The 27,685-nt window shown below is 42.9% G+C and overlaps 1 protein-coding gene across 1 annotated transcript in view; it reads right to left on the bottom strand.

Moving 5' to 3' along the window:
* Positions 1-27,685, bottom strand: part of galnt2 (UDP-N-acetyl-alpha-D-galactosamine:polypeptide N-acetylgalactosaminyltransferase 2) — a 140,142-nt gene that overhangs the window by 49,049 nt on the left and 63,408 nt on the right. The window contains exons 4-8 of the mRNA XM_034921702.2: positions 11,144-11,242; positions 10,985-11,052; positions 10,827-10,892; positions 9,620-9,741; positions 6,766-6,853 (exon numbers count right to left, since the gene is read on the bottom strand). Coding sequence (XP_034777593.2) covers positions 6,766-6,853; positions 9,620-9,741; positions 10,827-10,892; positions 10,985-11,052; positions 11,144-11,242 — 443 coding nt within the window. The remainder of the gene's footprint in view (positions 1-6,765; positions 6,854-9,619; positions 9,742-10,826; positions 10,893-10,984; positions 11,053-11,143; positions 11,243-27,685) is intronic.

The following is a 27,685-nucleotide window of genomic DNA, read 5'->3' on the forward strand; positions in this document are numbered from 1 at the left end:
AAGAGCTGGTCAGAATGACGCAAAGCTCTTGTCTTTTCAATGTAACATCTCAATGCCCACACTGGGCAGAGGGAATTTAAACGCCTATCTTCCTCCGTAACAAAGGGAGGTGGATGGAACCGCTCCAACTAAACAGATTGGTTCACTAACCTGCTTTGAGGAGGTGATGGCTAAGAGGAAGGCTGTCTTTATTTACAGATACTTCAACTCAATGGAGTATATGGGCTCAAATATAGGCCTTTGTGAGAGACTCCAGCACGACGTTAAGACTCCACTCTGGGAGAGCATCCCTCCTAGGAGGGTGCAAACATCGGGCACCCTTTAGAAACTGGGTCGCCCAAAAATGTGCGCATGGTGAAACAGAGTCCACCGGGGCATGGCATGCAGATATGGCTGCCAGGTACACCTTCACCTCTGATCCCTTGCAGGCGTAAGGGGGCCAGGATGGCATCTACGCACTTTGAAAAAGTGCGGGGGGCTAGGGAAAGGCCAAATGGCAGCACTGAAAACTCGTACACGCTTCTCAGGAAGGCGAAGCAGAGGTATTTCATGTGCGCTGGACAAACGGGAACGTGAAGATACGCGTCCCGTAAGTCCACTGGCTGGCCGGATCGACTGGAGGATGTGACGGTGAGTCAGCATTTGGAATCTCCTCTCCTTCAACAATGTATTGAAGTGTCTCAGATCTGGGATGGGGCAAAAGCCGCTGTCCTTCTTGGGTACTAGGAAGTATCTTGAGTAGAACCCCTCCCTATGGGATATGGGGTGTACGAGATGGATGGCCTGCTTGCTCAGCAAGGTGGCCACTTCCTGACGGAGTACCGAGGCCTGGAGAGGGTCTGTCACAGATGTTTCTGTGACCCCTTGAAAAGGAGGTCCCATGCTGAACTGGAGACCGTAACCAGTTTGCACGGTGGCGAGCACCCAAATGTCTGAGGTGCAAATGTGCCAGTACTGCAGCTGGCGTAGAGAGAAGCGGGGGGTCTGAGGCCGCAAGCCTTCAGGGCCCCTGTTGGGGCTGCTGCGGTTGCCTACAATGGGCTTGAAATTGCTGCTAGGAACGCTGCTGCGTGGGGGCTCTGCGTCCTGCATTCCCATGTCCCTGCAGGAAGGCTTGGTTGCCTGCTGCCGCTGCAGACTGTAGGCGGTGCCTCAGGTCACCTACAGGAGCTGTGGGGACTGGGACCATGAGTGTCACCTGCTGTGTCCTAGCTGGTTTCCAGCAGCTCAACCAATTCCAAAATGTTTTTCCAATATTATAACAGCAAAGAACATTCAAAGAGGAGGTTAAATGTCTAAGAAACACAAATGGCAAAATCATAGACGAAGAAAAAAAATAACAAATATATTAAATGATTACTTTTCACAGGTTTTTACAAAGGAGGACACGGACAACATGCCCCACGTCGACTTGTTCCTATCCAGTTTTAAATAACACTGCATAGCATAACTGAGGCAGAAGTGTTAAAGGGACTAGGAGCTCTTAAAATAAACAAATCCCCTGGGCCAGATGAGATCCTCCCAATAGTACTCAAAGAAATGAAAGAAGTTATTTACAAACCGCTAACCAAGATCATGCAACAGTCTCTTGACACAGGGGCTGTACCGACAGACTGGAAAATTGCAAACGTAATACCGATCCACAAAAAGGGAGACAAAACCGAACCAGGTAACTACAGACCAATAAGCCTGACTTCTATTATATGTAAACTTATGGAAACTATAATAAGATCTAAAATGGAAAACTACCTATATGGTAACAATATCCTGGGAGACAGTCAGCATGGTTTTAGGAAAGGGAGATCATGTCTAACTAACCTGCTTGACTATTTTGAGGATGCAACATTGACAATGGATAATTGCAAAGGATACGACATGGTTTATTTAGATTTCCAGAAAGATTCTGACAAAGTCCTGCATAAAAGATTAATTCTCAAACTGAACACAGTAGGGATTCAAGGAACTGCATGCACATGGAGTGGTTAACATGTAGAAAACATAAAGTACTGATTAGAGGAGAAACCTCAAAATGGAGCAAGGTAACCAGTGGTGTACCACAGGGATCAGTATTAGGTCCTCTGCTATTCCTAATTTACATTAACGATTTAGATTATGGTATAGTAATCAAACTTGTTACATTTGCAGACGACACAAAAATAGGAGGAGTGGCAAACACTGTTGCAGCAGCAAAGGTCATTCAAAATGATCTAGACAGCATTCAGAACTGGGCAGACACATGGCAAATTACATTTAATAGAGAAAAGTGTAAAGTGTTGCACTCAGGCAATAAAAATGTGCATTAGAAATATCATACGAGAGATATTGAAATTGCAGAAGAGAACTATGAAAAAGACCTAGGAGTTTATGTTGACTCAGAAATGTCTTTATCTAGACAATGTGGGGAAGCCAACAAGATGCCAACAAGATGCTCGGATATACTGTGAGAAGTGTTGAATTTAAATCAAGGGAAGTAATGTTAAAACTTTACAATGCATTAGTAAGACCTCACCTAGAATATTGTGTTCAGTTCTGGTCACCTCGTTACAAAAAGGATATTGCTGCTCTAGAAAGAGTGCAAAGATGTGCAACCAGAATTATCCCGGGTTCAAAAGGCAAGTCTTATGAAGACAGGCTAAAATAATTTAATCTATTCAGTCTTGAACAAAGAAGACTACGCGGCGATCAGATTCAAACATTCAAAACCCTAAAAGGTATAGACAATGTCGACCCAGGGGACTTTTTTGACCTGAAAAAAGAAACAAGGACCAGGGGTCACAAATAGAGATTAGATAAAGGGGCATTCAGAACAGAAAATAGGAGACACTGTTTTACACAGAGAATTGTGAGGTTCTGGAACCAACTCCCCAGTAATGTTGCTGAAGCTACCCTGGGATCCTTCAAGAAGGTGCTTGATGAGATTCTGGGATCAATAAGCTACTAACAACCAAACAAGCAAGATGGGCTGAATGGCCTCCTCTCGTTTGTAAATGCTTCATGTTCATCCACTGCCGGACCGAAAGTATGGCCTGGTGAAATCGGCGCATCTAGGAGCGCTGATTTATCAACATCTGGGACCCTTGCCTCGGACAGCCAGAGCTGTCTGCGAGCCACAATGAGACTGGCCAGATTCCAGCCCAGGGCTTGCCCTTGGAATCTGGAGACCTGGAGCAGAGAATTGGTCACTAAGCATAACTCAGACGCTAGTGGCAGTGGGAGTGGCGACGACTAGATCATACCATCCAGGTATGCCATCAGCGGGCTCGCTATATTGGCAAGGCGAGTGACTTGTGCACCTGCCGCATAAGCCCTCTTTAAGTGGACCTCAGTGACCCTGCATTGCAGATTAGGGCAAGCAGGGTCCTTGGGTAAGCCACCCACCGGCAGAGCCTTAACCAAAGCTGTGATGGTGGAGTCCACAGGGGAAGCCTGCCAGGCCTAGCTTCTCTGCATTCTCCAAGGAGGCTAGTGGAGAAGCCTGTTTCAGCACACTAGGCGCTGAGGCTGGGTGTTCCCAGGAGGTGCGCACCTCCTCGAGGAAGTCAGGGAACATAGGGAAAGGCTGAGGGTGCGGAGCCGCAGCCTGCATCCTAAATACAGACCGGCGCTATTCAGCCGCTGCCTTCCAGGGAATGCACAGGAAGGTTGACCTCGAGAGTTTGGGAAAGCCAGCGTCCGAGGATATCTCAGAGCTGAGGCCCATTGTGTCCCTTTCCTCAGTGAGGAAGTCACCATCCCACGAGGGCGCCAACGAAACAGCGTCCTCATCTTCCTCAGCTATCTCCAGCACTGGTTCTGGCTCACCCGCGTCTCCATCGGGAGAGGAGGGGCTACGTCTAGTGCGGGTGCCGTGATTGGAGCAGGGTTAGGGGCCTGCTGCCTGGCCAAAAGCTCCAAGACCTGGGCCATCTGCGCCTTGATGTCCCTCTCCTGGCGCAAGTGCTTGACTCGCCTTGCGCCTTGCTCTGGAGAAGGAGAGCGGCTGGACTGGCATGGCCTCTGCGGCTGAGCAAAGGGCATGGACGGGCTCTGTGACAGCTGGAGGAGAGTGGATACTGGGGCTACCCCGGCTGCTGATGGCTTGGCCCTACCTGGGCGAGGTGTGGGGCAACCCGGATGCTCTTTCAAGCCTCTTACGCAGGGTACGAGGCTGAAATGCTGCAGAAGTACCCGACCCGAAGTACCGAGGTCAACTCAACAGCGGGGCCGCTTAAGAGTGAGACCCGGTAGAGGAAGCAGTTACAAAAAACACACAACAGGGTAGACGAACTAGGTTGACACACGCTGGTAACAGTAAAGAGTACTGTACAGTGTACAAGACAACAATAATAAACCCCCCTTTTTTTCTTTTTTTTTCAACGGCACACAAAGTGAGCGGACTAGCTCTACAGCGGGGTCACGGTAAGCTGAGCCCCGATGGAGGATCAACGCAGATACCTTCCCTCTCTTTTTTTTTTTTTTTCAAATAGCAGAATACAGCTATGAAAATACAATTAAGCTGTTAATAGTGGTTTGCAAGGCAAGTGAAGCAGACCGAGAAGAAAGAAGGAGGAAACTCAGATAGTGGAGCGACTGATTCCACGGAAGTGGCTATGCCAACCTCCAGCGAGTTTATCGCAGGGGAAATACAGGCCAACTCAGAGTGAGAGCTCTTTTTGAAAAAGGCACGACAAAACTAAGGGTTAGTATACCATACCTTATCCGAAGTGGGAGGCAGAAAGAGACTGAGCATTCTGCGCAGGGAGGCGGGACCCAGGACATCACTCCGCAGAAGGGCCTGTCGGCAGCTTTGACATATAATGCTCAGAAATACCTACCAAAGGCAGGCAAAAGTATCATTTGGTGGTCATCTTCGACTTGAAAGGGAACCTTCATTTCCACTGTCAAGCCATTCTCTTCTTTTCACCCTCCAGTCCGAGGCAACTGATTTTACCAAACTACCTGTACTGAACCCCTGGAGGTAAAGTGCAGCCAGGGATGCTATAGCCTGGGTTTGTCATTTTTAAATATTTGGATTCAATGTTGTACAATCTTACACCTGTGTGTAATTTCCATGAGATGTATAGTAAAGTCAATTCTCTTACTTTAGAAGTGTATTGTGGGACTCGTTTACAGCAGGACTTCAATTATACATGCTAATTTGGGGAGAAGCCATAAATGTCTATTATTGAATATCCAATAATCCACCACTGTGAGGAACCCTTTAATAGGGGAGTGTACCTTTAATAAGGGAAGAGCACTTACACAAGAGTGAGAAGCACACAGAAGCAAGCAGTGTGGGTGATCATTTCTCCATCTCTATTATTCATTAATGTAGTACAATTATTATGCACTGAAGTCCAAGCGAAAGCACTACAGTTCATTTACTCTGGTACATGTTTTGCTGGAGTGGTGAAGTGCAGCTGATGGAATTGCTATGTGGCAGACACTACTTATTCTTGACAGTGTACGTTTGAACCAGTCAGCTAAGGTTGCACATCTACTAAATTGCGTCTCAGATGCTTAGATAAAATATTTATTTACAAAACGGCAAGAGGTCCTGGTAATGCATAAGTGTGTTAAACGGGTGAGGAAAACTGAAGTTGTGTATCTTTTTCTACAGTTATCAGCCCCTTAAGTTAAATCTGAGGGACCTTTTTGATTAATGAAATAGATTATCACCTAATAAAGTCATTAATAAAAAACACAGCAGGACAGATCGACAAGATTTACAATGGTTGGACTGGAAATAGCATTATTTGTCAAACTGGTAACAAAATTATTAAATCTCAGCAAAGTTATCCTCCATAAATCACAACAAAGTTATCCTCCATATTAAATATCCAGCGTATAACATGGCAGGTTCACATCCCTTGTTAAAATGGCTTCAGTACCTTTTTCACTCCTTCCCTGTGTCAAAGTTATTTTCAAAATATGTTTAAAAGTATTTAAAATTAGGTTATACCAGTAATTTATTTTATATAAAATTTCCTTGGCATTTATTGCTGCAAACAAATGCAAATAATTACATTTCCCAGGCTTCCAGGAAATACCAGGATTAATATTGGGGGGGAAAAAAGGAAAGCAGCTCACAAGCTTCTATTTGAAGTGAATGCTAATAATTAGTGACTGTGTAAAGCTGGTGAAGTTAACCTGCATCTGTACTACACACATTAAACAGACAGCCCTGCATGGCACGAAAACTTGACGCCAAATTTTGGGTGAAAATCAGTCTTACACTTTCTATATCTAAGCTACTTAGACCGATTTCTGCCAGGCTGCAATTCTAACTGGGTCTGACCGAAAGCACCCCTTTTTAATCTTATTTAAATTAGTTCAGGTGGCAGATGGGAACGTGGCATTTGTTTCAGCATTGAGATTAGAGATTAGATTAGTAAACCCATACACTATAAAACTATAAAAATTATAGATAATGGGGGTGAGCTCAGAAATGCTTCAACCACCCTGCCTCTAGAAGTTGCTAGAAAAATAAACACAAAATCAGGAAAACCTGTGACTTTAAAGAGGTAGTTTTACCTCTATACCAGTAATACTGTAGGGCGGGGCAGGGGGGGCGGGTCATTTTCTATGGGGGCGAGGGGGGTCATAAAACATTTTCTATGGGGGTGAGGGGGGTCATAAAACATTTTCTATGGGACATGGAATGGTGGTCCATAAACCACACTATCAAGGTTATAGATGTTTTGCGTGAACTATAAACAACTGACTTTTTCCAGAAGTCCCTTGTGTCTAATAAAAATCAAGTTATTGGAAGTTTGAATTACATACCGCCTTTTAGGTCTGCTGAGGCACCTACATACTGGAAATTATCCATATTTATAACATCGATGATAGGAGATACAACTCTCGTTTTATCCTGGAAAAGGAGATGAAAGTAAATGAATAACTGCTGTTATAATAGACAAGGCAGTGTAGACTGACGGATGGAGCAGAGGACTGGGAGCCAGAGATGGCTCACATCCCAGCTCACCCACTTGACCTCAGTGTGTCTCCATCCAATCCAGCTTTAGGGATGCCCACCTGAAATGAGAATCCATGGTCTATTCTAGTATACATTTCTTTCAAACAAATAAGCACTTCTAAAGCCATACAGGCTGTGTAATACTGTTAAGACTATAAAAAGCGTAATCAATTACTTAAAAGCAATTTTTACTTCTCATAAACATAACAGCATTCAAGTCCTTTGTTAGTTTGTTGTGGATTTGTTTACAATACTTTAATTGCTTGCAAAAATATTTCCTGTGCTACAGGTAATACGACCCCCCACAGATTTACACTCATGTTCTATCCTGCACACGTCAGCAAGGATTACCTGTAATACAGGAAGTAAATCGCGAAATGAATAATTAGTGTTGTGGCATTTTTTTGTGCATTTGAATTAAGTGCTCATGAAAGTTGAGGGACAATGGCAATGGCTATCATAGCTCATCATAGCTCACTGAGCACAACAGATTGACAATTGTACGTTGGGGACCACAGAGTACTAAGGGCTAAACTGAAGCCACACAACTTGTGGCCTGATCTGGATTCAAAGCCAGGTCTCTAGAGGTAAAAAGCATGAGATGCTAGTTAGTTTACAAACTGCGTCACCTAGCCCCTTTGGATTTAAAAAAAAAAATGTAACACGTTTTTATAGATTCAGTGTTTGAGGAATGGATATGTTCATGTTTAAACAGTACAGTTGAAATTCTGTTCTGTTGACCTACCTCAACAAACCTTTCTATCTTATTTTAATTTCCCGCAACAATTATAACCTGAATGCCTGACAGGAATCCAAGATCTAACCTTTGTTCTAGTGTTGTAACAGAGCAAATCCTACGTGTGCCAAGCAGGAAGCAGTTCCTGATCTGTCATCTATTTGCATAGTGACATGCCTTCCTAAAGCTAATTTGGAAGATTATATGTGAATACACACATTGGCAAAATACAGCTATGGCCAAAAGTTTTGCATCACCTAAATCCTAAAATTGAGACAATTAAAAACTATATGAGCATGATTTTTTATTTAACATCATGTAATCAAAGAAACTACAAAATATTGCAAAAGTCTACCAGAAGCCATAATAGCAGTACAGTATTTCACGTTAGATTTCAAAATGTCAAATTTATCAATTTGTTAGTTTTTCCATTAAGTATATGGAAAACTACAAAGCAGTATGTAATTCAGTATGTTAACGTAACATTATTCAGCAGGTTTCATTCAACTTTATGAAGCAAAATGAGTTAAGAATGTTGCAAAATGTTTGGCCAGAGCTGTACTCAAAACAATCTTTTAAATCTTTTTTTTTTTTTTTTTACCAAAATGCTGCAAGAAAAGAAAAAAGCGCAGCTCATAGCACAATTAATAAAGGAACAACACCAGCATACAAGAAAATGTTACATAACTCACATTACCTATATAATATAAACGGAATTTGACTTGCTGTATCTTTGTCTTCTCTTTCTTACTACTGAATTCTACTTTCTCTTCTCCATATTTAAATACGTGCACATCATCTCTACATGTTAATAGTCTCCTAAATGGGAGCCAACCAAATGGTATAGGATTAGTAACTAAATCTCATTTCACCACTGCAGACATTGATAAAGACTTCAAGTTGACACGTCTGTCAAAAGAATTGTACTTGCTTTTTTTGTTTTACTATATGTATGCAATAAGGCCCAACAGGGCATCTGTATACGTCAAATAAACGGTCACCTCGGGCCACTGTGACGCACGAGACGAGTGCCTCCAGCCCCCAAGAAGTCTGTATATTCAACGTATACGGGACGCCCTGAAGGGTCTTATTGCATTCATAATCCAGGTCAAACACTGGATTTGAAGAAAAAAAAGCATAAATCATGTTTAGGGCAAAATATTATTATCCTTACACCAATAAAGTAGTTATAAAAGTAGTTTAGAACTTTGAACTAAACACAGTTAAGCTGAGTAAATTAATGTTATTGCAACATGCAAAAGAAAGTACATCTGTATTTTTGATATTGTGGAAGATACACCAGGGGGCGGAGTTGAGACGGCACCGAGTTATTTTTTTTCCAGTCACTGACAGTGCAGACACTGTTTGAGCAGAACAGACGGGAGGAATAAAAATAAACACAACAACGTCTCGATTTCAGTAATTTTTCAAGGAATGTGTCTGAGAGGGGTGGATAATGTGCAGAAGTGTCTTTTGTGTCCTGTAGCATTTACAAACCGCTAAAAATACATTATTTTAAGTGACAAAGTCAGGGTGACTGAATATAAAAACAGTGATTTTTTTTTTTTTTTTCCATTTCATTTAATTGTTTTTCATCCAAATCGGCATGTCTGCTTACTACTTTGGGATTTTTTGTAGTTAATTGGTCACTCAGTTTCATAGTTACAGTTTGTTTGTTTGTTTGTTTTGTTTAACTTTGGTTGTACGCACACTGTTGAGAAGTCCTGTGGGGTCTATAATTAAGAGGCATGTTCTCCAATAGCCTGAAATTCAATTGCAGTAAAGGGTTAAACTGTGGTCTCTATGACCACAGACTTAATGATGAGATTTAAACTGCCATTTAATAGCTTGGAATCTTGTGATGTCACTATATGAGTAGATGTGGGAGAAGTGTTTCAAAGCCAAGAGAAATAACAGTTGCTGACCTCTGCTACCCTCTCTAGCAATGGCTCCAACCAGTGTTCATTGCATTCACAGTGGCTGTCAAGGAATGTTAACACCTTGGCTACTGCAGCATCTGCACCCCTCACGCGAGATCGCATCAAACCTGTCAGAAAGAACAAAGTTTATTACAGTCAGATAGATAAATATATAAAAGGGTTATTTTAAAGAGAGTTGTCCACTTTGGGCTCAGCAATGTAACATTGCTGATAAAGAAACCAAATGGAGGCCAACCAGATTTTAGGGCTAACAAAAATGGCTTCTGAAAAGTCTCCTCAATGCTGACTGTGGTAAAGTGAGGTGGGGAATCATATGGCAATGTGCTATGTACTAAAATCCATTTGTGATGCATTGAGCAGTGATGTATTGAGCAGTGATGCATTGAGCAGTGGCAATATGCTTCCCCACCTCATTTCTACCAATCAGTCTTTCAAAAGCAATGTTGGCAAATAATGATATACGCAGAAACAGGAGAGAATTATACAAAACATATAGAATAGGATATCAGACAGTTAAAAAATGAAGCACCCTTCAAAAAAAATTAATGACATATTTAATTGTTTATTTAAAAAAAATAAAAATTAAAAGCACTGAAAGTGTTTCTTTTCAGAAAAAAATATAATAATATGACATGACCAGGTCTATGGACATCTCTTATCCCTGTTTATTCCATTAAGACAGACAGCCTACTCATTAATAAAAAATAAAAAAATAATAATTACACTATGGACAAAACCAACACCTCAGTAATTCAGTAATTTCTTCAATGCAATGTTGTAAACACAGCCAGTGTGACTAATAGACATGTACCGGTGCTCAGAATTCAGTACCTACCACAGGCTACATTTACAATGAAAAGAGGAGGTAGCACACCATGACTGGCACTGTTATTCCTGAAGAAAAAAAACAACCTTGACGCTGTCTTTTTATTTTGACAAGGGTTTACAACAAACTTCTATGTGCATTATGGCATTATAGTGACATCACAAATCTAGAAAAAGAACGTTTCATTCTGGTGCCAAAAGTCGTTTAAAATATAGCCATTGTCGCATGCCAACAGGGGAATGGCATTATCCATTTTGTGTATATACAGTATACTCCAGCATGCACAAGACTGAGTGCATTTGACTCGGATTCAAACATTTCATGCCTAGCCTCAGATAAGGCTAGATATCGAATAACTCAATTTACCTTCCCGTCGATCATTTCTGAGTATCCGCACTTTTTCTATCTTTGCCAACAAAGCACCATCTTCAGCTGCAAAATAATACAACATACACATATTAAAATCACTCAACCTTACCCAAAACAATGTATTTAAAATGAAGAAAGTGCTTCTTTAAACTAACCGTTGTCACTGTAATCATCAACTAATATAATTTCTTTGATAAGATGCGCTGGGCTTTTCTTAAGAACACTAGAATAAAAGTAAAATAGACAACTGTTAGATGCAATACTGCTTTAGACAGTGTATTTATTATAGACACAGTGAATATTCACATTGATACCTGACAACAGTACGCAGCAAAGCAGATCGAGCCTCATTGTGGAAGGTGATGACAACGCTGGTTGCTGGTAAATCAGTCTGCCACAGTTTATGTCGACAACTGTACGAGACAAAGAACAGTTAAAGTAATTAAACCGAACAAGATCATTCCATAAACGTTACCTATTTTGCACAAGCTACATAGATCTCAAATGGGCAGTTTTTAAATAAATACATGTTACAGCAAACACATATTAATTTGAAAACATATCTGGTAAAAGACAATCAGAGATTGGTTCCCTTGTCTTCCAGGAAGTCTGTTACTGCTTTACTTTCTTGGTCATTTCACCTTAGCAGAATCTTGTGGGTCAAAGCATGTTACTGGCTGAAACGATATCAGTCAATAGAGGAAGCACCTGATTGGTTATTTATTGGAAAGAAGGCAATGAAGAGGATGGGGACAGTTTCACCCTGCAGGTGAAATGACCCAGGAAGTGCAAAACAGTCTAAAAGCACAGCTTGCAAACAGATTTATTTAACCTACAGTAGTACCATGTTCTAAAATGAAAATACATGTTTGCTAAAACATGTGTTTCTCTCAAGACCCTAATTAGTGTCATGGAACTGTCTAACATAAGGCAATATGGGTCTAGGAAATGAACTGTTTTTGTGAAATTCTTCAATTTTCTAATGTTGTTTTAAAGTTGAATTCTTCTAATAGCCAATAACATTTAATTATTATTTTATTTATGTTTGTACAATGGCCGAAATGGCCACCATTTCACACGAAGTGGGCAAATCTCTATGGCAACTTGCCAAGGTGCTTAGCGTTGTTACTATATAATATCTTTTAGTTGTCAGCACTGTAACTTATCTGAATATCTGAATAACTGAAGCAATGATCAATAGAATATTCAATGCAGTTCATGTAGCACTACTTGGTAGCAAGTGTTTACCTGTAGCTCCTACTGCAATAAACCTAATTTTGACTGCATTTCCATATCACTGAACATTTTCCAAGTTGATTTTGAAAACACAGCATAACCTGTATAAAAGGTGAAGTGGTTTCCTTTATTATTTGTTGTTTTGCTATAAGGTGGCAATGCTGCACATCTATGTTTTCAGATCACTAAAATCAAGCTTTTATATCATTTCTTCTCCTGTATTATAAAATACCCATAAAGAATAGCATCCCACAAGGCAGCAGGTTAAATTGATATCAATATACAAATCATCCAGCCTCAACAGCTGTGAAAACCTCCACAGAGCAGACCACAACTATGGCCTTTGACCATGGCTGTAACTAGCTATGAGGACACCAAGGTCGTGTCCTCGGTTGTTTTTTTTTGCATCATCAATGCTGATGCTCATGTAAAAATTCTGGTGAAGTACAAGAGACTCCTTCATTTTTTCTGTTGGTTTGCCGTGTAACATAGATTTGGAGATTGAATAGTGAAATACCAAGCAGTCATATAAATACTGCCAGCTATAGCTTGAAACCTAAGTTTGACCTTGGTAGAATGTCAGCTCTGGTTACGAAGCAGCCTCTGACAGTCTTTGAACTGAGAAGGATGTTACTTCTAAAGAAGAGATCTTGCAGTATGTACTGCAGCAAGTTTCTGACAGCCTTACCACTGGACTGACAAAAATCATATTACTCTTATATTATGCTTAGGTGCATAGGGGTTTTGGTAGAACAACAGTACACAAATGGCACTGATCTGTGGCTTGTTTGGACAAATAAAGACCATATTTTTTATCTGTTTAAATTGCTTTTTTTTAATTAAAAATGGGATTCCTACAAGATGGGATATTTTTTAATAATTTACTCTTTGATTAAATTAGGGAGTGGTTAAGTGGGTACAGGTGCAGGAGTGATGAAGTGTGTGATAAAACAGACAAAGAGAGTTATAATCCAGTTGGAAAGGAATTTTATTGTATCAAGGTCTGGTGACCAAATAATAAGACCCTGGCAATACACAACAATGTGTTTCGCACGGCGTAAATAACAATGGGTTGCAGTCCCAAACAATAAACACAAATATCCGCCCCACAATAATACTAACACGGTCACCGGTCCTGGGTGTGTGCAGTAGTGCTCGTGGTGGGTGATACAGTTTATTAGTGACAATCGTGCAGTGCTGTTCCGGGTTTGTGCTGGCCCTTGTTTCCGAAATCGTGTCAGCCATCTAGTAATTTACAAAACAAGATAATTACAGACAAACAAACAAAACACTCATGAAACGTTATTTCTCACGGGGTCTCTCACAGTCCTTACAGGTTTAAAACTCAAACCAAAACCAAGGAACAGATTGCGATTCTCTGTCCCCTTTTATGCTGTCACACATGACCCTTTGGTAAACGAGTGCAACCACCTCTCCAATCTGCGGCTGCCACATCATTTCCCTTCCGGGTCAATGCGTTATTGCAACAGAGTCTCACCCCCTTCCTGGCTGGCCGACTTCCCTTGAACCCTGGGAAAGAACTGTCAGGCCAGCCCATCCAAGAAACTCTGTTCTCGCTGCTTAGCGCCCTCACAGGTCGGGAGGGTGACTTACAACCAAGAATCATTGTATTTCTGTCACAGGGATCTACATAATTCGCAATTTCGCGGAAATCAGGAAATTGAGGGGCCACTGCGAAATTCAGCAATGCATACCGGACTAGTACAGAGAGAAAAAACAAGTAATTTAACACTAGAAAGACCGGAGATATACTCATACCTAGAAGCCCCGCAGCAGTCTTTCTGACGGCTGTATTCAAAACACTGTAAATAGTATAACGAACGGAAAAACAGTCAGATGTAATAGGTTTTTTTTTTTGAGTATGTTACTGTGACAGTCTGGCTCGCAGTGGTGAGGTGGATGACGTCACAGACCAGGAAGTAACTGACACCAAAACAGTGGATGGGCGGGTGAAGCAGTAGCACTCAGCGTATTTATTAACAAACAAAATATTTAAACAAAACACAAAACACAAAACAAAAGGGCACGAGGGCCAAACGAATCAACAAACAAACAAGTAAGTGTCGTGCTGGAGAATCCAGCACGTTTTAGCAATTGTTCTTTTCAAATGTGACTCGCTCTCTCCGCTCCCCGTACTCTCCTCTGTACACCCAACCACAAGTGCAGAGAGCTGCAGGTTTATATACTCTGGCCGAGGGATTAACTAGTTGGTAATTATCTTATTATCCCTCGGCCAGAGTCTGCACGCGTTTGGTAAGGATGCATGATTGTCAGCTAGTTAAATAATCAGTAGCTGATCAGCCACGCATCCTCACTGGGTTTTTAAATATAACAATAAAAGACGCGGCACTTTTACCCGCGCCGCAAACAAAAATACAAATAATAATAAATAGGGGCGGGACACTCTGCCACACATGCCCCCACTTGTGCGCAGCACACATGGCCTTTTCGGCCACCTCCCCCCTTAGTCCCCAAAGTCCCGGTTAGCAGTCCCGGCACAGGAACAGGGGCAGCAACGGACCAAAGGTGGCGGCCACGGTGGGATGTCCTCCTCCCACCCAAACAGCCGTAGCGTTCCAAAGGCCCGCGCACCGGCCGGCTCCTCTGGCCAAAAAATTTTTGGGGGTGGTCTCCAGACCTGCCCCCCCTTCTTCATGGCCGGCCGCTCCCCTCCGTGGGGCTCCGGCCACCCTTTCTCCTGCAGCGAAATTGCTGCTGGGGTAGCTGGTCTCCTGACCTCCCCCCCTTTCTTCATGACTGGTAGCTGCCTTCACGGGGCTCCAGCCACAGTATTTCTTGCCGCGAAAGTGCGGCTGGGGGAGCTGGTCTCCTGACCTCCCCCCCCTTTTCCGTGGCCGGCAGCTCCCTCTTCCGGGGCTCCCTCCACACTCTATCCTGCCGCGAAAGTGCGGCTGGGGGAGCTGGTCTCCTGACCTTCCCCCTCCTCTTCACGGCCAGCAGTTCCCCTCCGTGGGGCTCTGACCACACAATCTCCTGCCGCGAAAGTGTGGCTGGGGTAGCTGGTCTCCTGACCTCCCCCCCTTTCTTCATGGCCGGCAGCTCCCCTCCGTGGGGCTCCGACCACATGATCTCCGGCCGCGAAAGTGCGGCTGGGGGAGCTGGTCTCCGGACCTCTCCCCCTTTCTTCATGGCCGTCCGTTCCCCTCCGTAGGGCTCCGGCCATAGTGTAGTGACCCCAGGCGAAGCAGGATCCCTGGCGACCCCAGGCGAAGCAGGATCCCTGGCGACCCCAGGCGACGGCAGCGTACCCTCGGGAGGCGACGGCAGCGGCAGCGGACCCTCGGGAGGCGACGGCAGTGGCAGCGGACCCTCAGGAGGCGACGGCAGCGGACCCTCGGGAGGCAACGGCAGCGGCAGCAGCGGACCCTCGGGAGGTGAACTCGGGAGGGGAGCCCCTGGCCATGGAGGCGGCAGCGGGAGCTCCACTTCTCCCTCGTTCCCTGTAGCTGGTGGCTCTCCAGGCGATGTGGAGCAACAGGCAGCCCCAGGTGATGCGGAGCAACAGGCAGCCCCAGGCGATGCGAGGCAGGCATCCTTGGGTGGATGTGGAACCAGCAGGTATTCACCCTCTGCTGGTGGAGGTGGGAGGGGAAAGCAGTCCTCCCACAGCGGCTGAGACGGAACCAGCAGGTATTCACCCTCTGCTGGTGGAGCTGGGAGTGGCAAGCAGTCCTCCCACGGCGGCTGAGGCGGAACCAGCAGGTATTCACCCTCTGCTGGTGGAGGTGGGAGGGGCAAGCAGTCCTCCCACGGCGGTTGAGGCAGAACCAGCAGGCATTCACCCTCTGCTGGTGGAGGTTGGAGGGGCAAGCAGTCCTCCCACGACGGTGGAGGCGGAACCAGCAGGCATTCACCCTCTGCTGGTGGAGGTGGGAGGGGCAAGCAGTCCTCCCACGGTGGTTGAGGCAGAACCAGCAGGCATTCACCCTCTGCTGGTGGAGGTGGGAGGGGCAAGCAGTCCTCCCCCGACGGTGGAGGCGGAACCAGCAGGCATTCACCCTCTGCTGGTGGAGGTGGCGGAGGCAGAGGCAGCTCTTGCTGCTCTGCTCCTGGTGATGGTGGAGACAGAAGAAGCTCCTGCTGCTCTGCTCCTGGTGGTGGTGGAGACAGAGGCAGCTCCTGCTGCTCTGCTCCTGGTGGTGGTGGAGGCAGAGGCGATGGGGCGGATGCTGGCCACTCAGAGGGAGGCTGTGGCGGTGCTGGCTCCCTCTGCTGTGGCGGCTGGGCTGGTGTGTGCCGTGCTCCCTTCAGCAGCATAAATAGAGGCTGCTGGGGAACACCAGCATCCTGCCCTTCTCCCCCCCCAGAAAAATTCAGGGGGTTGAGCCTGTAACTCCTCCCCTTCTGGCTCTTGGGACTGCAGCTTGGGTCCTAGGGCTGTGGAAGCCCCGACTTCCCTCTCTTCGGGCCGTGGACGCACCGACTCCTCCCTTTTGGGCTGTGGACGCACCGACTCCTCCCTTTTGGGCTGTGGACGCACCGACTCCCCCCTCTTGGGCTTAGGACGTTCGGGCTCCTCCCACTCAGACGTAGGACGTTCGGGCTCCTCCCACTCAGGCGCAGGACGTTCGGGCTCCTCCCACTCAGGCGCAGGATGTTCGGGCTCCTCATCCCCTGGCTCCTGCTCTGGGCAGTCCTTGTCCTCATGCCCATAGGCAATGCACATGGTGCACCACCTTGGCTCCCTCTGCTTCCTCCTCACTTTTCCCCCTCTCTGCCTCCTTCTCCTCACCTTCCTCATTTAGGCTGGTTCCTCCTCCTCTTTGAGGCAGGTGAGGCAGGTTTCCTGATACACCTGCGGCGATGGTATGGCCTTCAGGTGGATCCACTCCTCTGCAGTCTCCACCTCACCTCGATCAAAGGCCTGCACAAAGAGGGGGTCTTCATATGGGCACACCTCAGGGAGGTGCCCATACTCCAGGCAGGCGAGGCACCATGTAGCCCCTCCTTCCTTTAACTCCCTCTGATGCGCATGCCACCTCTCCATGTAGGCATCCACTTTATCCATTTTTTTTTTTTTTTTTTTTTTTTTACAAACACAAAAAAACACTATTTGAAAAAACGAACACAAAAAAAAACTTCCTTTGCTGTTCCTGGTCCGGCTGTTGGAGGCGTTGTTTGTCCCACGCAGGACACCATATGTGGCAGTCTGGCTCGCAGTGGTGAGGTGGATGACGTCACGGACCAGGAAGTAACTGACACCAAAACAGTGGATGGGCGGGTGAAGCTGAGTGCAGTAGCACTCAGCGTATTTATTAACAAACAAAATATTTAAACAAAACACAAAACAAAAGGGCACGAGGGCCAAACGAATCAACAAACAAACAAGTTAGCAATTGTTTTTCGAATGTTGCTCGCTCTCTCCACTCCCCGTACTCTCCTCTGTACACCCAACCACAAGTGCAGAGAGCTGCAGGTTTATATACTCTGGCCGAGGGATTAACTAGTTGGTAATTATCTTATTATCCCTCGGCCAGATTCTGCACGCGTTTGGTAAGGATGCATGACTGTCAGCTAGTTAAATAATCAGTAGCTGATCAGCCATGCATCCTCACGGGGTTTTTAAATATAACAATAAAAGACGCGGCGCTTTTACCCGCGCCGCAAACAAAAATACAAATAATAATAAATAGGGGCGGGACACTCCGCCACAGTTACATAAACATCTGAAAACCGAATATATATATATATATATTTATATTATTTTACAAATCAAAACAAGAAAATGTAAGTAAATAAACATCTGAACAGACATCAGTTTACAACATGCATATTTATAAAACTGAAACGACAGCAATACATTAACTTTTCAACAGCAATCGGGTTATTATCAGATGAGCAAAAGCAACTGAACAACGTAGATAAAAAAAGTCAAATTTATTTTTCTTTTTTCTTGTTTTTCAACAAAATGGTATTCCTTTACCTTAAGTAAGATAATGCGCTTCTCCACGCCGCCTTTCTGCACAGGGCACAGCTGTTCGAAGTTTTATTTTTTATTGCACTTGCCAACCTGCATTGGCATCTCTCTCTCAGCGGGGGTTGCCAGCGTCAGCTGTGGGTACACGCTTGGCAGTTTCTCTCTGTTCCAAATGCTTCTTGGGAAGTTCCTGTGCTAACTGTAAAATATATTCTCTCCTTGGTAAATTCTGCTCCATGCATTCTTTGTAAAGTACCCAATACATTGTAAAACACCTGAACAGTCCACTGTCGGGAGCCAGCTTTCACGGAATACTTCCGTGCCATCTGATCAAAACATCAATTTCATATTTTGTTGCGTTGTAAAACTCCACGGTCTCCGGTATTTATTTTCACTAGTCCCGATACTAATTGACTGACCAAAGAAGCGCAGCTGGCAAGCAGGCGCCAGCCTTTCAAAAGGCTGATTGAAAAACAATAGACTGTCAAGTCATTCACTCAAGCAGAGAGTAGAGACTAAACGAATTACAGCTAAACACATTGCGGACTGGTAAATAAAAATAATAAAGTAGAATACCGTTCTGTATAATGCAAATACTGCTCCCGGAGCCTTTAGGTATAATGTAATATATTTGCTTTATTTCTGCACTCCTCTGTTTCATGCTTGGTGAGAATATTTAATACATACAGACAGAAAGGTACACGACAGGAGAAAATTATATTTTAAAACCGAAAACCACCAGTGTTAAATTAACTACTGTACACTGCAAGCGATCGTAAACCACGCATCTTAATTCTGTAGATAGGCTTTTTTTTATTCCTTCGCCGTCCTGTGTGCATTGCACTGAAGCCGTTTACCTGACAAATAAAACACAAAAACAATTCACAAATGCACAAACAAAACACTTTGCGGTACTACGTTTGCAAAGTGTGATTACCTTTTAAATACCTTTCTCTCTACGGTTCATGACCGGGCTCTTCCTTCGTCAGCAGCCCCAAACAGACTGGCTGCTTTCTTTAAATACCCTGCACCTGGCTCTAATTTACAATGATAGCCAGGTGCAGGGGATAATTACTAATCAAACAATTAAACAAATTAAATTAAACAATTAACTCAATGAAGGCTTTTCAGCCTGTGAACTTCTGGTAGATGTAGTCCTTTTTTACCCCCGCAGGACTACACTCTCACAATTTATATATAGTACCTTAACCCTGTTTCAAACTGATGCTCCAGCGGCGTGCCGAACTGAATTGAAATAAAATTTGCTTTGGAGCCGCACTCCATTATATTCCATGAACCAATTGATTTCATTCTGAAGTGCGCCACACATATTCCAAAGCAATCTCCCACAATGCAGCGTAGTGAATAATGACAAAACCAGGAAGTGAGTGAGTGTGAATGTGTGTGTCTGTTTACGTTTGTTATCGATATTGTGCAATTGTACCAATGAAAACATTTACCCATTCTATCACATAGCATTCCATGTTCTAGATAGCGAGTTAGATATGGATTCAAGTGATACCACACGGCGAATCATTATTTGGAAGATTCTTCGAGAGAAAGAAAAGAAGAAGAGAGCTATTCAAGAAATGTCTTCATGAAATCCTTAATTACATGTGTAACTCAGAACCGGTTGCTCCACGGTGGGCGCTGCCATGATTGATTATGGTGGTAACAGGTGATCAGTGTAGCATTGTGGGACACACGATACTTTTTAGTATATCATTTGCGTACATTAGCATTAAGTACAGTTCGCTGCTGGAGCGCCGTATGAAACCAAGGCACACCAGAGCGCTTTGAGTGGCAGAGGAAGGTGCGCTAGCGTCGAAAGAGCGTCAAGGCGAACTTCATTGTTTCAGATGCCTCTACTCATATACTTAATGGGGACATAGTTGTGCTTGAATTCAGTTCGGCACAGCGCTGGAGTATCAGTTTGAAGCAGGGGTTAGACAAGTTAAACGAAAGGCTACTACAGAGGCCGCAAAACAGAACATAAAAAACAACAGCTTTCAGAAAACAAACTTGGAAGTCAGCGCAGACAAAAAGTAGTACGATACAGTTGTATCATACTACAGGTACGATCTAGCCGAGCCACCTCGCTTCAAACAACCTGCTGCTTACTTTTTAAACGCAGTTAGAATTTTAGACCCGAATAGGCACGTTTTCTTTCTTTTGACTTGGTACTAATAAAATCAATTCCTGGATGGGACAAACAACATGACAATGAACATGTTGCATATATAGCCTTTATTAAAGAATGCCCATGGGTAACCGAGTTTTGGGACTGTTTCTAATCGATTTCCGCATCTGTATAACTTGGCAAAGCTTTGCCTTACACTTCCAACCAATTCAGTGGATGCAGAACGTGCAGCCTCAATGTATGGGCAAGTCTTCACAACACAGACAGATTGTCTGCAGCAACTGATGTTGCATGCTTGCCATTAACAAATGACAGCACTCTGTTTTAGTAAGGAAGCAAGTGCCACTATTTTTAGGCTTTTATAGTGTTCTGAAATATTATCTACTTAGGTTTATTTAAAATGTAAACAGGTCAGCGAAATGTCCATGAAATCCTAATTTTATTGCTCAACTTACCTATTAAAGAACTGCTTCATTGACACTTCAGTACAAAAAGCGGGCATTCCAGGTTTCCCAGGATGCTTAGAACACATCAATGTGATCTGGCAAAAATTCAATCAGCTAAAAAGGAGAGGAAGGAGCTCCATGTGACATTGCTGGATTTGGCTAATGCATATGGTTCAGTGCCACATGAAATTATTTGGGGAGCATTTGAGTTTTTCCTTGTACCGATGACAATAACAAATTTAGTGAAAGCCTACTTTGGAGATTTGCAATTTAGTTTTTCAACTTCAGAATGCAGCACTACATGGCAATGCCTAGAAGTTGGAATAATGGCAGGATGCACCATTTCTCCACTGGCTTTTACCATAGCAATGGAAGTAATTATTAGGGCATCTAAATGGGTAGTAGGAGGAGAGCGCTTGGCTTCTGGAATGCGACTACCACCAATTCAAGCATACATGGATGACATGACAACCATGACTACAACAGCAGCCTGCACTAATCTGTTATTGGGCAAAATAACATTGAATGGGCACGAATGCAATTCGAGCCCACTAAATCAAGGAGCATCTCTATAATTAAAGGTAAAAGTAGTATATAAAAGGTTCTACATTAATGGGGACAGTGTTTGAGAAGCCAGTGAAAAGTCTTGGGAGATGGTACAACCGGGATCTAAAATACACAGTTTGTGTGGGAGAAGTTAGACAACAAGCAGTGGAAGGGTTGAAGAGCATAGACAGCTGCGCTTTACTGGGCAAACTAAAACTCTGGTGCTTTCAGTGTGGTCTACTGCCGAGGTTGCTGTGGCCACTGACTGTGTACGAGGTTTCTTTGACAACAGTTGAGAAGCTGGAAGCTTTATTCAGCTAATACGTCAGGAAATGGTTGGGAGTTCCACGCTGCCTCAGCAGAGTGGGACTTTATGGTAAAGGAATACTGCAGCTACCAGTCTCCGCTCTAACCGAGGAGTTTAAGTGCGCCAAGGTCCGACTGGAAATTACATTAGTAGAGTCACGCGACAAATGCGTAAGGGAGGCAGCACCTGTGTTGAAAACTGGAAGTGGGTGGAAAAGAAAGCCGTGGAAGATGCAAAGGTTGTCCTTTGAATCGGTGATATCATGGGGCAAGTTCAGCATGGAAGAGGGGGTCTTGGTCTCAGTTCAGCTCCTCCTACATGGCACAAGGCAGCCCCAGCTCAACGGAGGAAGCTGGTAGTCAACAAGGTGCAAAAGCAGGAGGAGAGGATGTGGTGAGTAAAGGCCGTTTCCCAGGCCAAGCAGGGAGAATGGATGAGACGGGAGAGTGTGGAACAACGCAAGATCGGCTGGCAAGACCCATGAACAATGGAACAGAGGAGGATCAGTTTCTTCATCAGGTCAACATATGATGTTCTCCCATCACCACAGAACCTAAACATCTGGGTAAGAGAGGATCCCTCATGTCCTTTGTGTTCATCACCTGCAACATTAAGGCACATTTTGACAGAATGTAAGGTGGGTCTTAGCCAAGGACAGTTTACTTAGCGCCATGACCATGCAGAGAGAAAAAAGAATCTCTCTCTCTCTCTCCAATGGTAGCCAAAAAACAGCTGTTTACCTGTCACGATACTGTCGCAGTGCGAAAACATAAAAATGTTGCAGCTTTGGAATCATGTTTTTCCTGACTGCATTAAATCAGCTGCACTTCATTAGTCCTGCCACCAGATGGCAAGATAGCAGAAAATGCATTAAACAAAACAGCAGGAAGCACTGAGGACTTAAAAGACAATCATGCATTTTGTCACAGCATTGCTAAACTACACATGGTTTCCCCTACATCAATTCATTGTTCACGCTTGTTCAAAAAGGGAGGAGATGTAGTTATTGAACTAAAATTCATACAGCAGGCTGTATAAAAAGTGCTTACAAGTATAAATAAAACACTCCCCACAAAACCCCTTTAAGCAGTCCAGCAAGAATCTGAAATGATCTGCAGCATCCTTATTATAATATTAATGTAAATATGCATTTCTACTTCCGGTACAGTACTTGTACACTTCAAAATACAATGATCCACTACTCTGCATTAAACTATTATACAGTCATGTTCATTTTGTATTTGTTAATATATGCATGAAAGGTGGAAAACTATAAATTCAGAGCTTCAACTTAATAATGCACTGAAGTCCAATGATAATCAAAAGCACAACAGTTAAAATATAGTCTTAAGGTCTTGCTTTGTAATTAGGGTGTTGAAAATCGAAAGTCATACTATATATGTATTGTTAAGAGCATAAGAACGTTTACAAACGAGAGGAGGCCATTCGGCCCATCTTGCTCGTTTGGTTGTTAGTAGCTTATTGATCCCAAAATCTCATCAAGCAGCTTCTTGAAGGATCCCAGGGTGTCAGCTTCAACAACATTACTGGGGAGTTGGTTCCAGACTCCCACAATTCTCTGTTCCACATTTTTGGTTTTTATCATAACACATTTTTCCTGGGAATTTTTCTGAGTTTATTTTACATTTTTTAAAATGTTCTGTCAAATATTTATGAATAAGATTGTCGACATTAGGCAGTGTTTAGCTGATGGAAGGTACTGTCACACAGTCACCGATACATACCCCTCTGCAAGAAACAGTGTCTGTCCAGCAAAGCACAGAGCTCTGACAAACTCATTAACACAGTTATTCTGCGGTCTCTTTTATTAAAGCGCTTGTAAAAGCCGCAGAAATTGATTGCTTGTCTCTCAATTCACTTTCTTGTTTTAGTTTAATGTGTCGCTTACTTTCAGTATGTTCTTTTATTCTGTCAGTGCAAACATGTACCTCAAATGCAACAGTATTTGCAGCACTATGCATCCTCTGCCTTATCTGTCCCACTTCTGCTATGTGGCTTTTTGTATACTTCAAAACATCGTTTTCTTTTGAATATTCATAAACTGATTTATTATATTTTCGTGTAAGTATTTCAATTTAGTTTTTGATCAAGCTAGTTACTACGCCCAGCGCTTGCCACATTAATCAGACTTTGATTGGCTATTGGCCAACAGAATCAGGTGATAATGTGTTTGTGATGCAACGTGTGACGTTATTTGATCATATAACGTCACACGTTACATATATATATATATATATATATATACACTGAGTGTACAAAACATTAGGAACACCTGCTCTTTCCATGAAATAGACTGACAAAGTGAATCCAGGTGAAAGCTATGATCCCTTATTGATGTAACCTGTTAAATCCACTTCAATCAGTGTAGATGAAGGGGAGACAGGTTAAAGAAGGATTTTTAAGCCTTGACACAATTGAGACATGGATTGTGTACTGTATGTGTGCCATTCAGAGGGTAAATGGGCAAGACAAAAGATTTAAGTGCCTTTGAACGGGGTATGGTAGTAGGTGCCAGGCGCACCGGTTTGAGTGTGTTAAGAACTGCAACGCTGTACCTTGACACGAATGGGGTATGGCAGCCGACGACCTAACAGAGTTCCACTTCTTTCAGCAAAACACAAGAAACTGCGGTTGCAGTGGGCTAAGGAACGAAAACACTGGACACTGGAGGATTGGAAAAACATTGGCTGGTCTGATGAATCCTGGTTCCTGCTGTTTCACGCTGATGGGAGGACTAGGGTATGGAGAAAACCACATGAGTACATGCATCCATCATGCCGCGTGTCAACATTGCAGGTTGGTGGTGGTGGTGTTGTAGCGGTAGCTAAAAGATTAGCTGCATTACTATGTGTTTAAAATGAAAGGGACTGTGCCTTTAAGGATCCTCCCAGCTCCACCCCCTAGAGTGCAGAGGTCATTCTTACCAGCACAAAAGAAATGTGTGTGTGGGTGCACTCTCTCTTCCTGATTCAGCAGACAAGCAGTGCAGAGCAGTGCAGGAGAGCTAGTCACAGAGACCAGGTGAAACCAACCAACTCAGCTAAAGTTTATCGGATACCCCAAAAGAAGCTAGGAAGGTTCCAGTGACAGTGTTAGCCGGCAGGGAAGTCCAGGAGCTACAGCTTAAGGAGTCGGGTAACTAAGTAAACCAGGAGTTGAGAGACAGTTTGCTTTATTTAAGAAGGCCTTAAACTAAATCGTTCAATGAGCTCATGGACTGTTGTGACTGCGAATTAACCGCGTCTTACACTGGAAGAAGGCTAACTCTGGACTTAGTGAAATTACAGAGACTAAACTGATTTTATTTAAAGTTATATGCTTATTTGCAAACATTTTGTGTTGTTGTGTAAAGCATAGGAAACATAGACTGATTCTAAGGAGCAGTGCCTTTTGTTTAATTTATTTTAGAATTATTAAAGGGGCAGTTTTGCTGTAAAGTTCTAAATAAAATTAAGAAATAATTATCAGGGGCAGCTGCAAGTTGGAAACAGTCTAAACAAGTGAACTCTTAATGTAATTACTCTTTCAATGATAAGGCTTACTGGGGATATCAGTGCACTGACTAGGTTAGTGGGATTGTATGGGGTTAATGTCTCATGGAATGTAACGAAGTGTAAACCTGTGACTCCCAGTTTCTGCTCTGAACCAACACACACACACACACACAGACAAATAAATTGTTTATTTGGCGTTAACTCCTTGTATTATTATTAAGCCACTTAATAATCAAAGTAACGGGGTTAAGTTAATAAAGAAGAAATAGAATAACACACCTGATGTCATTATAGGTTAATGATAATAGAGAATACTGACATAGACAGGGAGGTGTTACAGTGTGATGGTGTGGGGTGTGTTTTCATGGCACATATATGTAAATATATATATTGTAAATATATATACTGTATATATATATATATATATATATATATATATATATATATATATATATATATATATATATATATGTTTTGCGATTGATGATTACTGGGATAAATCGGCAGAAATAGCAAACCCAGACTCAGAACTGCAAGTTTAAGCGCCTTGTTTAATAACAACAAACAAATCAAAACTGGAACAAATAAAAGGTTTTAACAAAACTTCTTACAAACACTTCAGAATAAACTAAACACAATACAACACCCAAGCTTCAGCTACCTCTGGGTATTTTGCTTTCTCCATTCTTCCTATTCACGCGGGACAACACACCTTCACTGAACAGGGTTTTTATAGGGTTGTGGCAATGTGCCCCGCCCCTGTGTGCAATTGTGTGTTATGTGTTGTATGGTGCGTGCGTGTGTTAATGTTGGTGTATAGTCATTGGTACACAGGATATAAACGGGTCTGTGTTTCACGTGTGATTTAAAAAGGTAGATTTGTATTTAGGCACGAGGATGGCACAAATCACTTCACGTGCTGGTTAAAATGTAATGTGTGGTCACGGGAGTACACTTAATTAATTCACGTGCTGGGATTCAAGTGAATAATTAATTAGTAATTGAATCCCAGCACAACAGTATATATAGATGCACACTTCTTTCACTCAGGGTTGGGTGTTCGAGAGTGGAGAACGGGTGAGAGAGAAGGAGAAATAAAAGTTTAAATATCAATTGCTATTACGTGCTGGCAGGACCAGCACGATACTTGTTTATTTAAAACTCACCGTGTTTGTTTGTGTGTCTGTTTACTGTATAGTCCGTTTTTGTTTGTCTCTTTATTTTGGCGTATAGTGCCGTGTCCCGTGTTTTGTGTTCAAACCTTTTATTTTCTGTTCTGTTTATTAAATGCTGAGCGAAAGCATTCGCTCAGCTTCACCAAACGCCAAATCTCTGTCTGTTTATTTCCTGCTTCTGGTCTGACGCCACCCACTCCGGCCATCTTTGTGACAAGGGTGTGGCCAGAGATCATTGACAATCAATAAACCAAACACCACCTGGCCACATTCCACATTTTTCAATTACTTAATAAAACAATAAATAATTATACAAATCAAACATTTAATTAGCATGTGGCTGTGCAAAGGCAGCCATCTTGGCCCCAGGCTGTTCTTTTACACCTGAGCCAAGGTGGCTGTCAGCCACAAAACACACACTTCTCAGTGTGCAGTGTGTCCTGTCTCTAAACAGCTCGTACTGTGGGCTTATTTTTTCCTATTTGGTCAAAGAACCTTGTCATGGCTACTTCCAGCAGATGTCAGATAATAAAGGATTGCTTGGTACAGGTTTTAGCAGAAAGTTGCATGAGTTTGTCACAAATGGGATTTTCACTGCTGAAGTCTCATAAGCATGAGCCTTAAGACCAGGACTGGAATGGATCTCAAGGGCCAGAGTTTAGTACCACCGAGTTAAGATTTCCATGCAGGTTTCCATGCCAACAAACCTGTGTTTTTGGTCAATTGTACAGCTTTTTAGCGTGAGAAGGCGATTTATCATCCCCCACCCCCTTTAATGTCGTGCACTTCCTATAGTGTATGGAATGAGCGTGGTATGTGCTGCTACGTCACATAAATCATGACAGTGGAGAGAGAGAGTAAATCGACTGTCTAAGCTGCATGGAAACCTGGCCAGTGTTAGTTTGTGAAGTCCTGATGTGAAAACTTGTAAAACAGCCAACCCTTATCTTTACATGTTTCCATTTATGTTTTCAGTAAAAAAAACAACTACATTTCAGTGAGTGAGTTCTATTTTTTCCGATATTAAATACGCCACACCAAATCATTTTTTCATTACCACAACCTGAGAGCAAAATATTGTGAATGGCAGTTTTTCTACTGCAATCAAGTAAGCTGTAGTACGTTTTATTTTTAATTCCCTACATGTTTTTTTTTTTTCTCTCAGTAGTACACTTCCTAATTACAGCCCCAGGTATTTCTATACTTTCACCATTCTTAAAATGTTCAGGTTTTTCCTGCAGAAGCTGACCCTGAAAAACTCAGAACCAAGAACTGCCAGTGTGGGACCTTCTCAAATTCACCAGATTTGACAGAAAAGCCAATGAACCAGAATCTACAGCTTTGACTTTTATTATTATTATTATTATTATTATTATTATTATTATTATTATTATTATTATTATTAATTATTATTATTATTATTATTATTATTATTATTTATTTCTTAGCAGACGCCCTTATCCAGAGCGACTTACAATTGTTACAAGATATCACATTATTTTTACATACAATTACCCATTTATACAGTTGGG

This window comes from Acipenser ruthenus, chromosome 6, assembly GCF_902713425.1.
Source record: "Acipenser ruthenus chromosome 6, fAciRut3.2 maternal haplotype, whole genome shotgun sequence".
Classification (NCBI taxonomy): Eukaryota; Metazoa; Chordata; class Actinopteri; order Acipenseriformes; family Acipenseridae; genus Acipenser; species Acipenser ruthenus.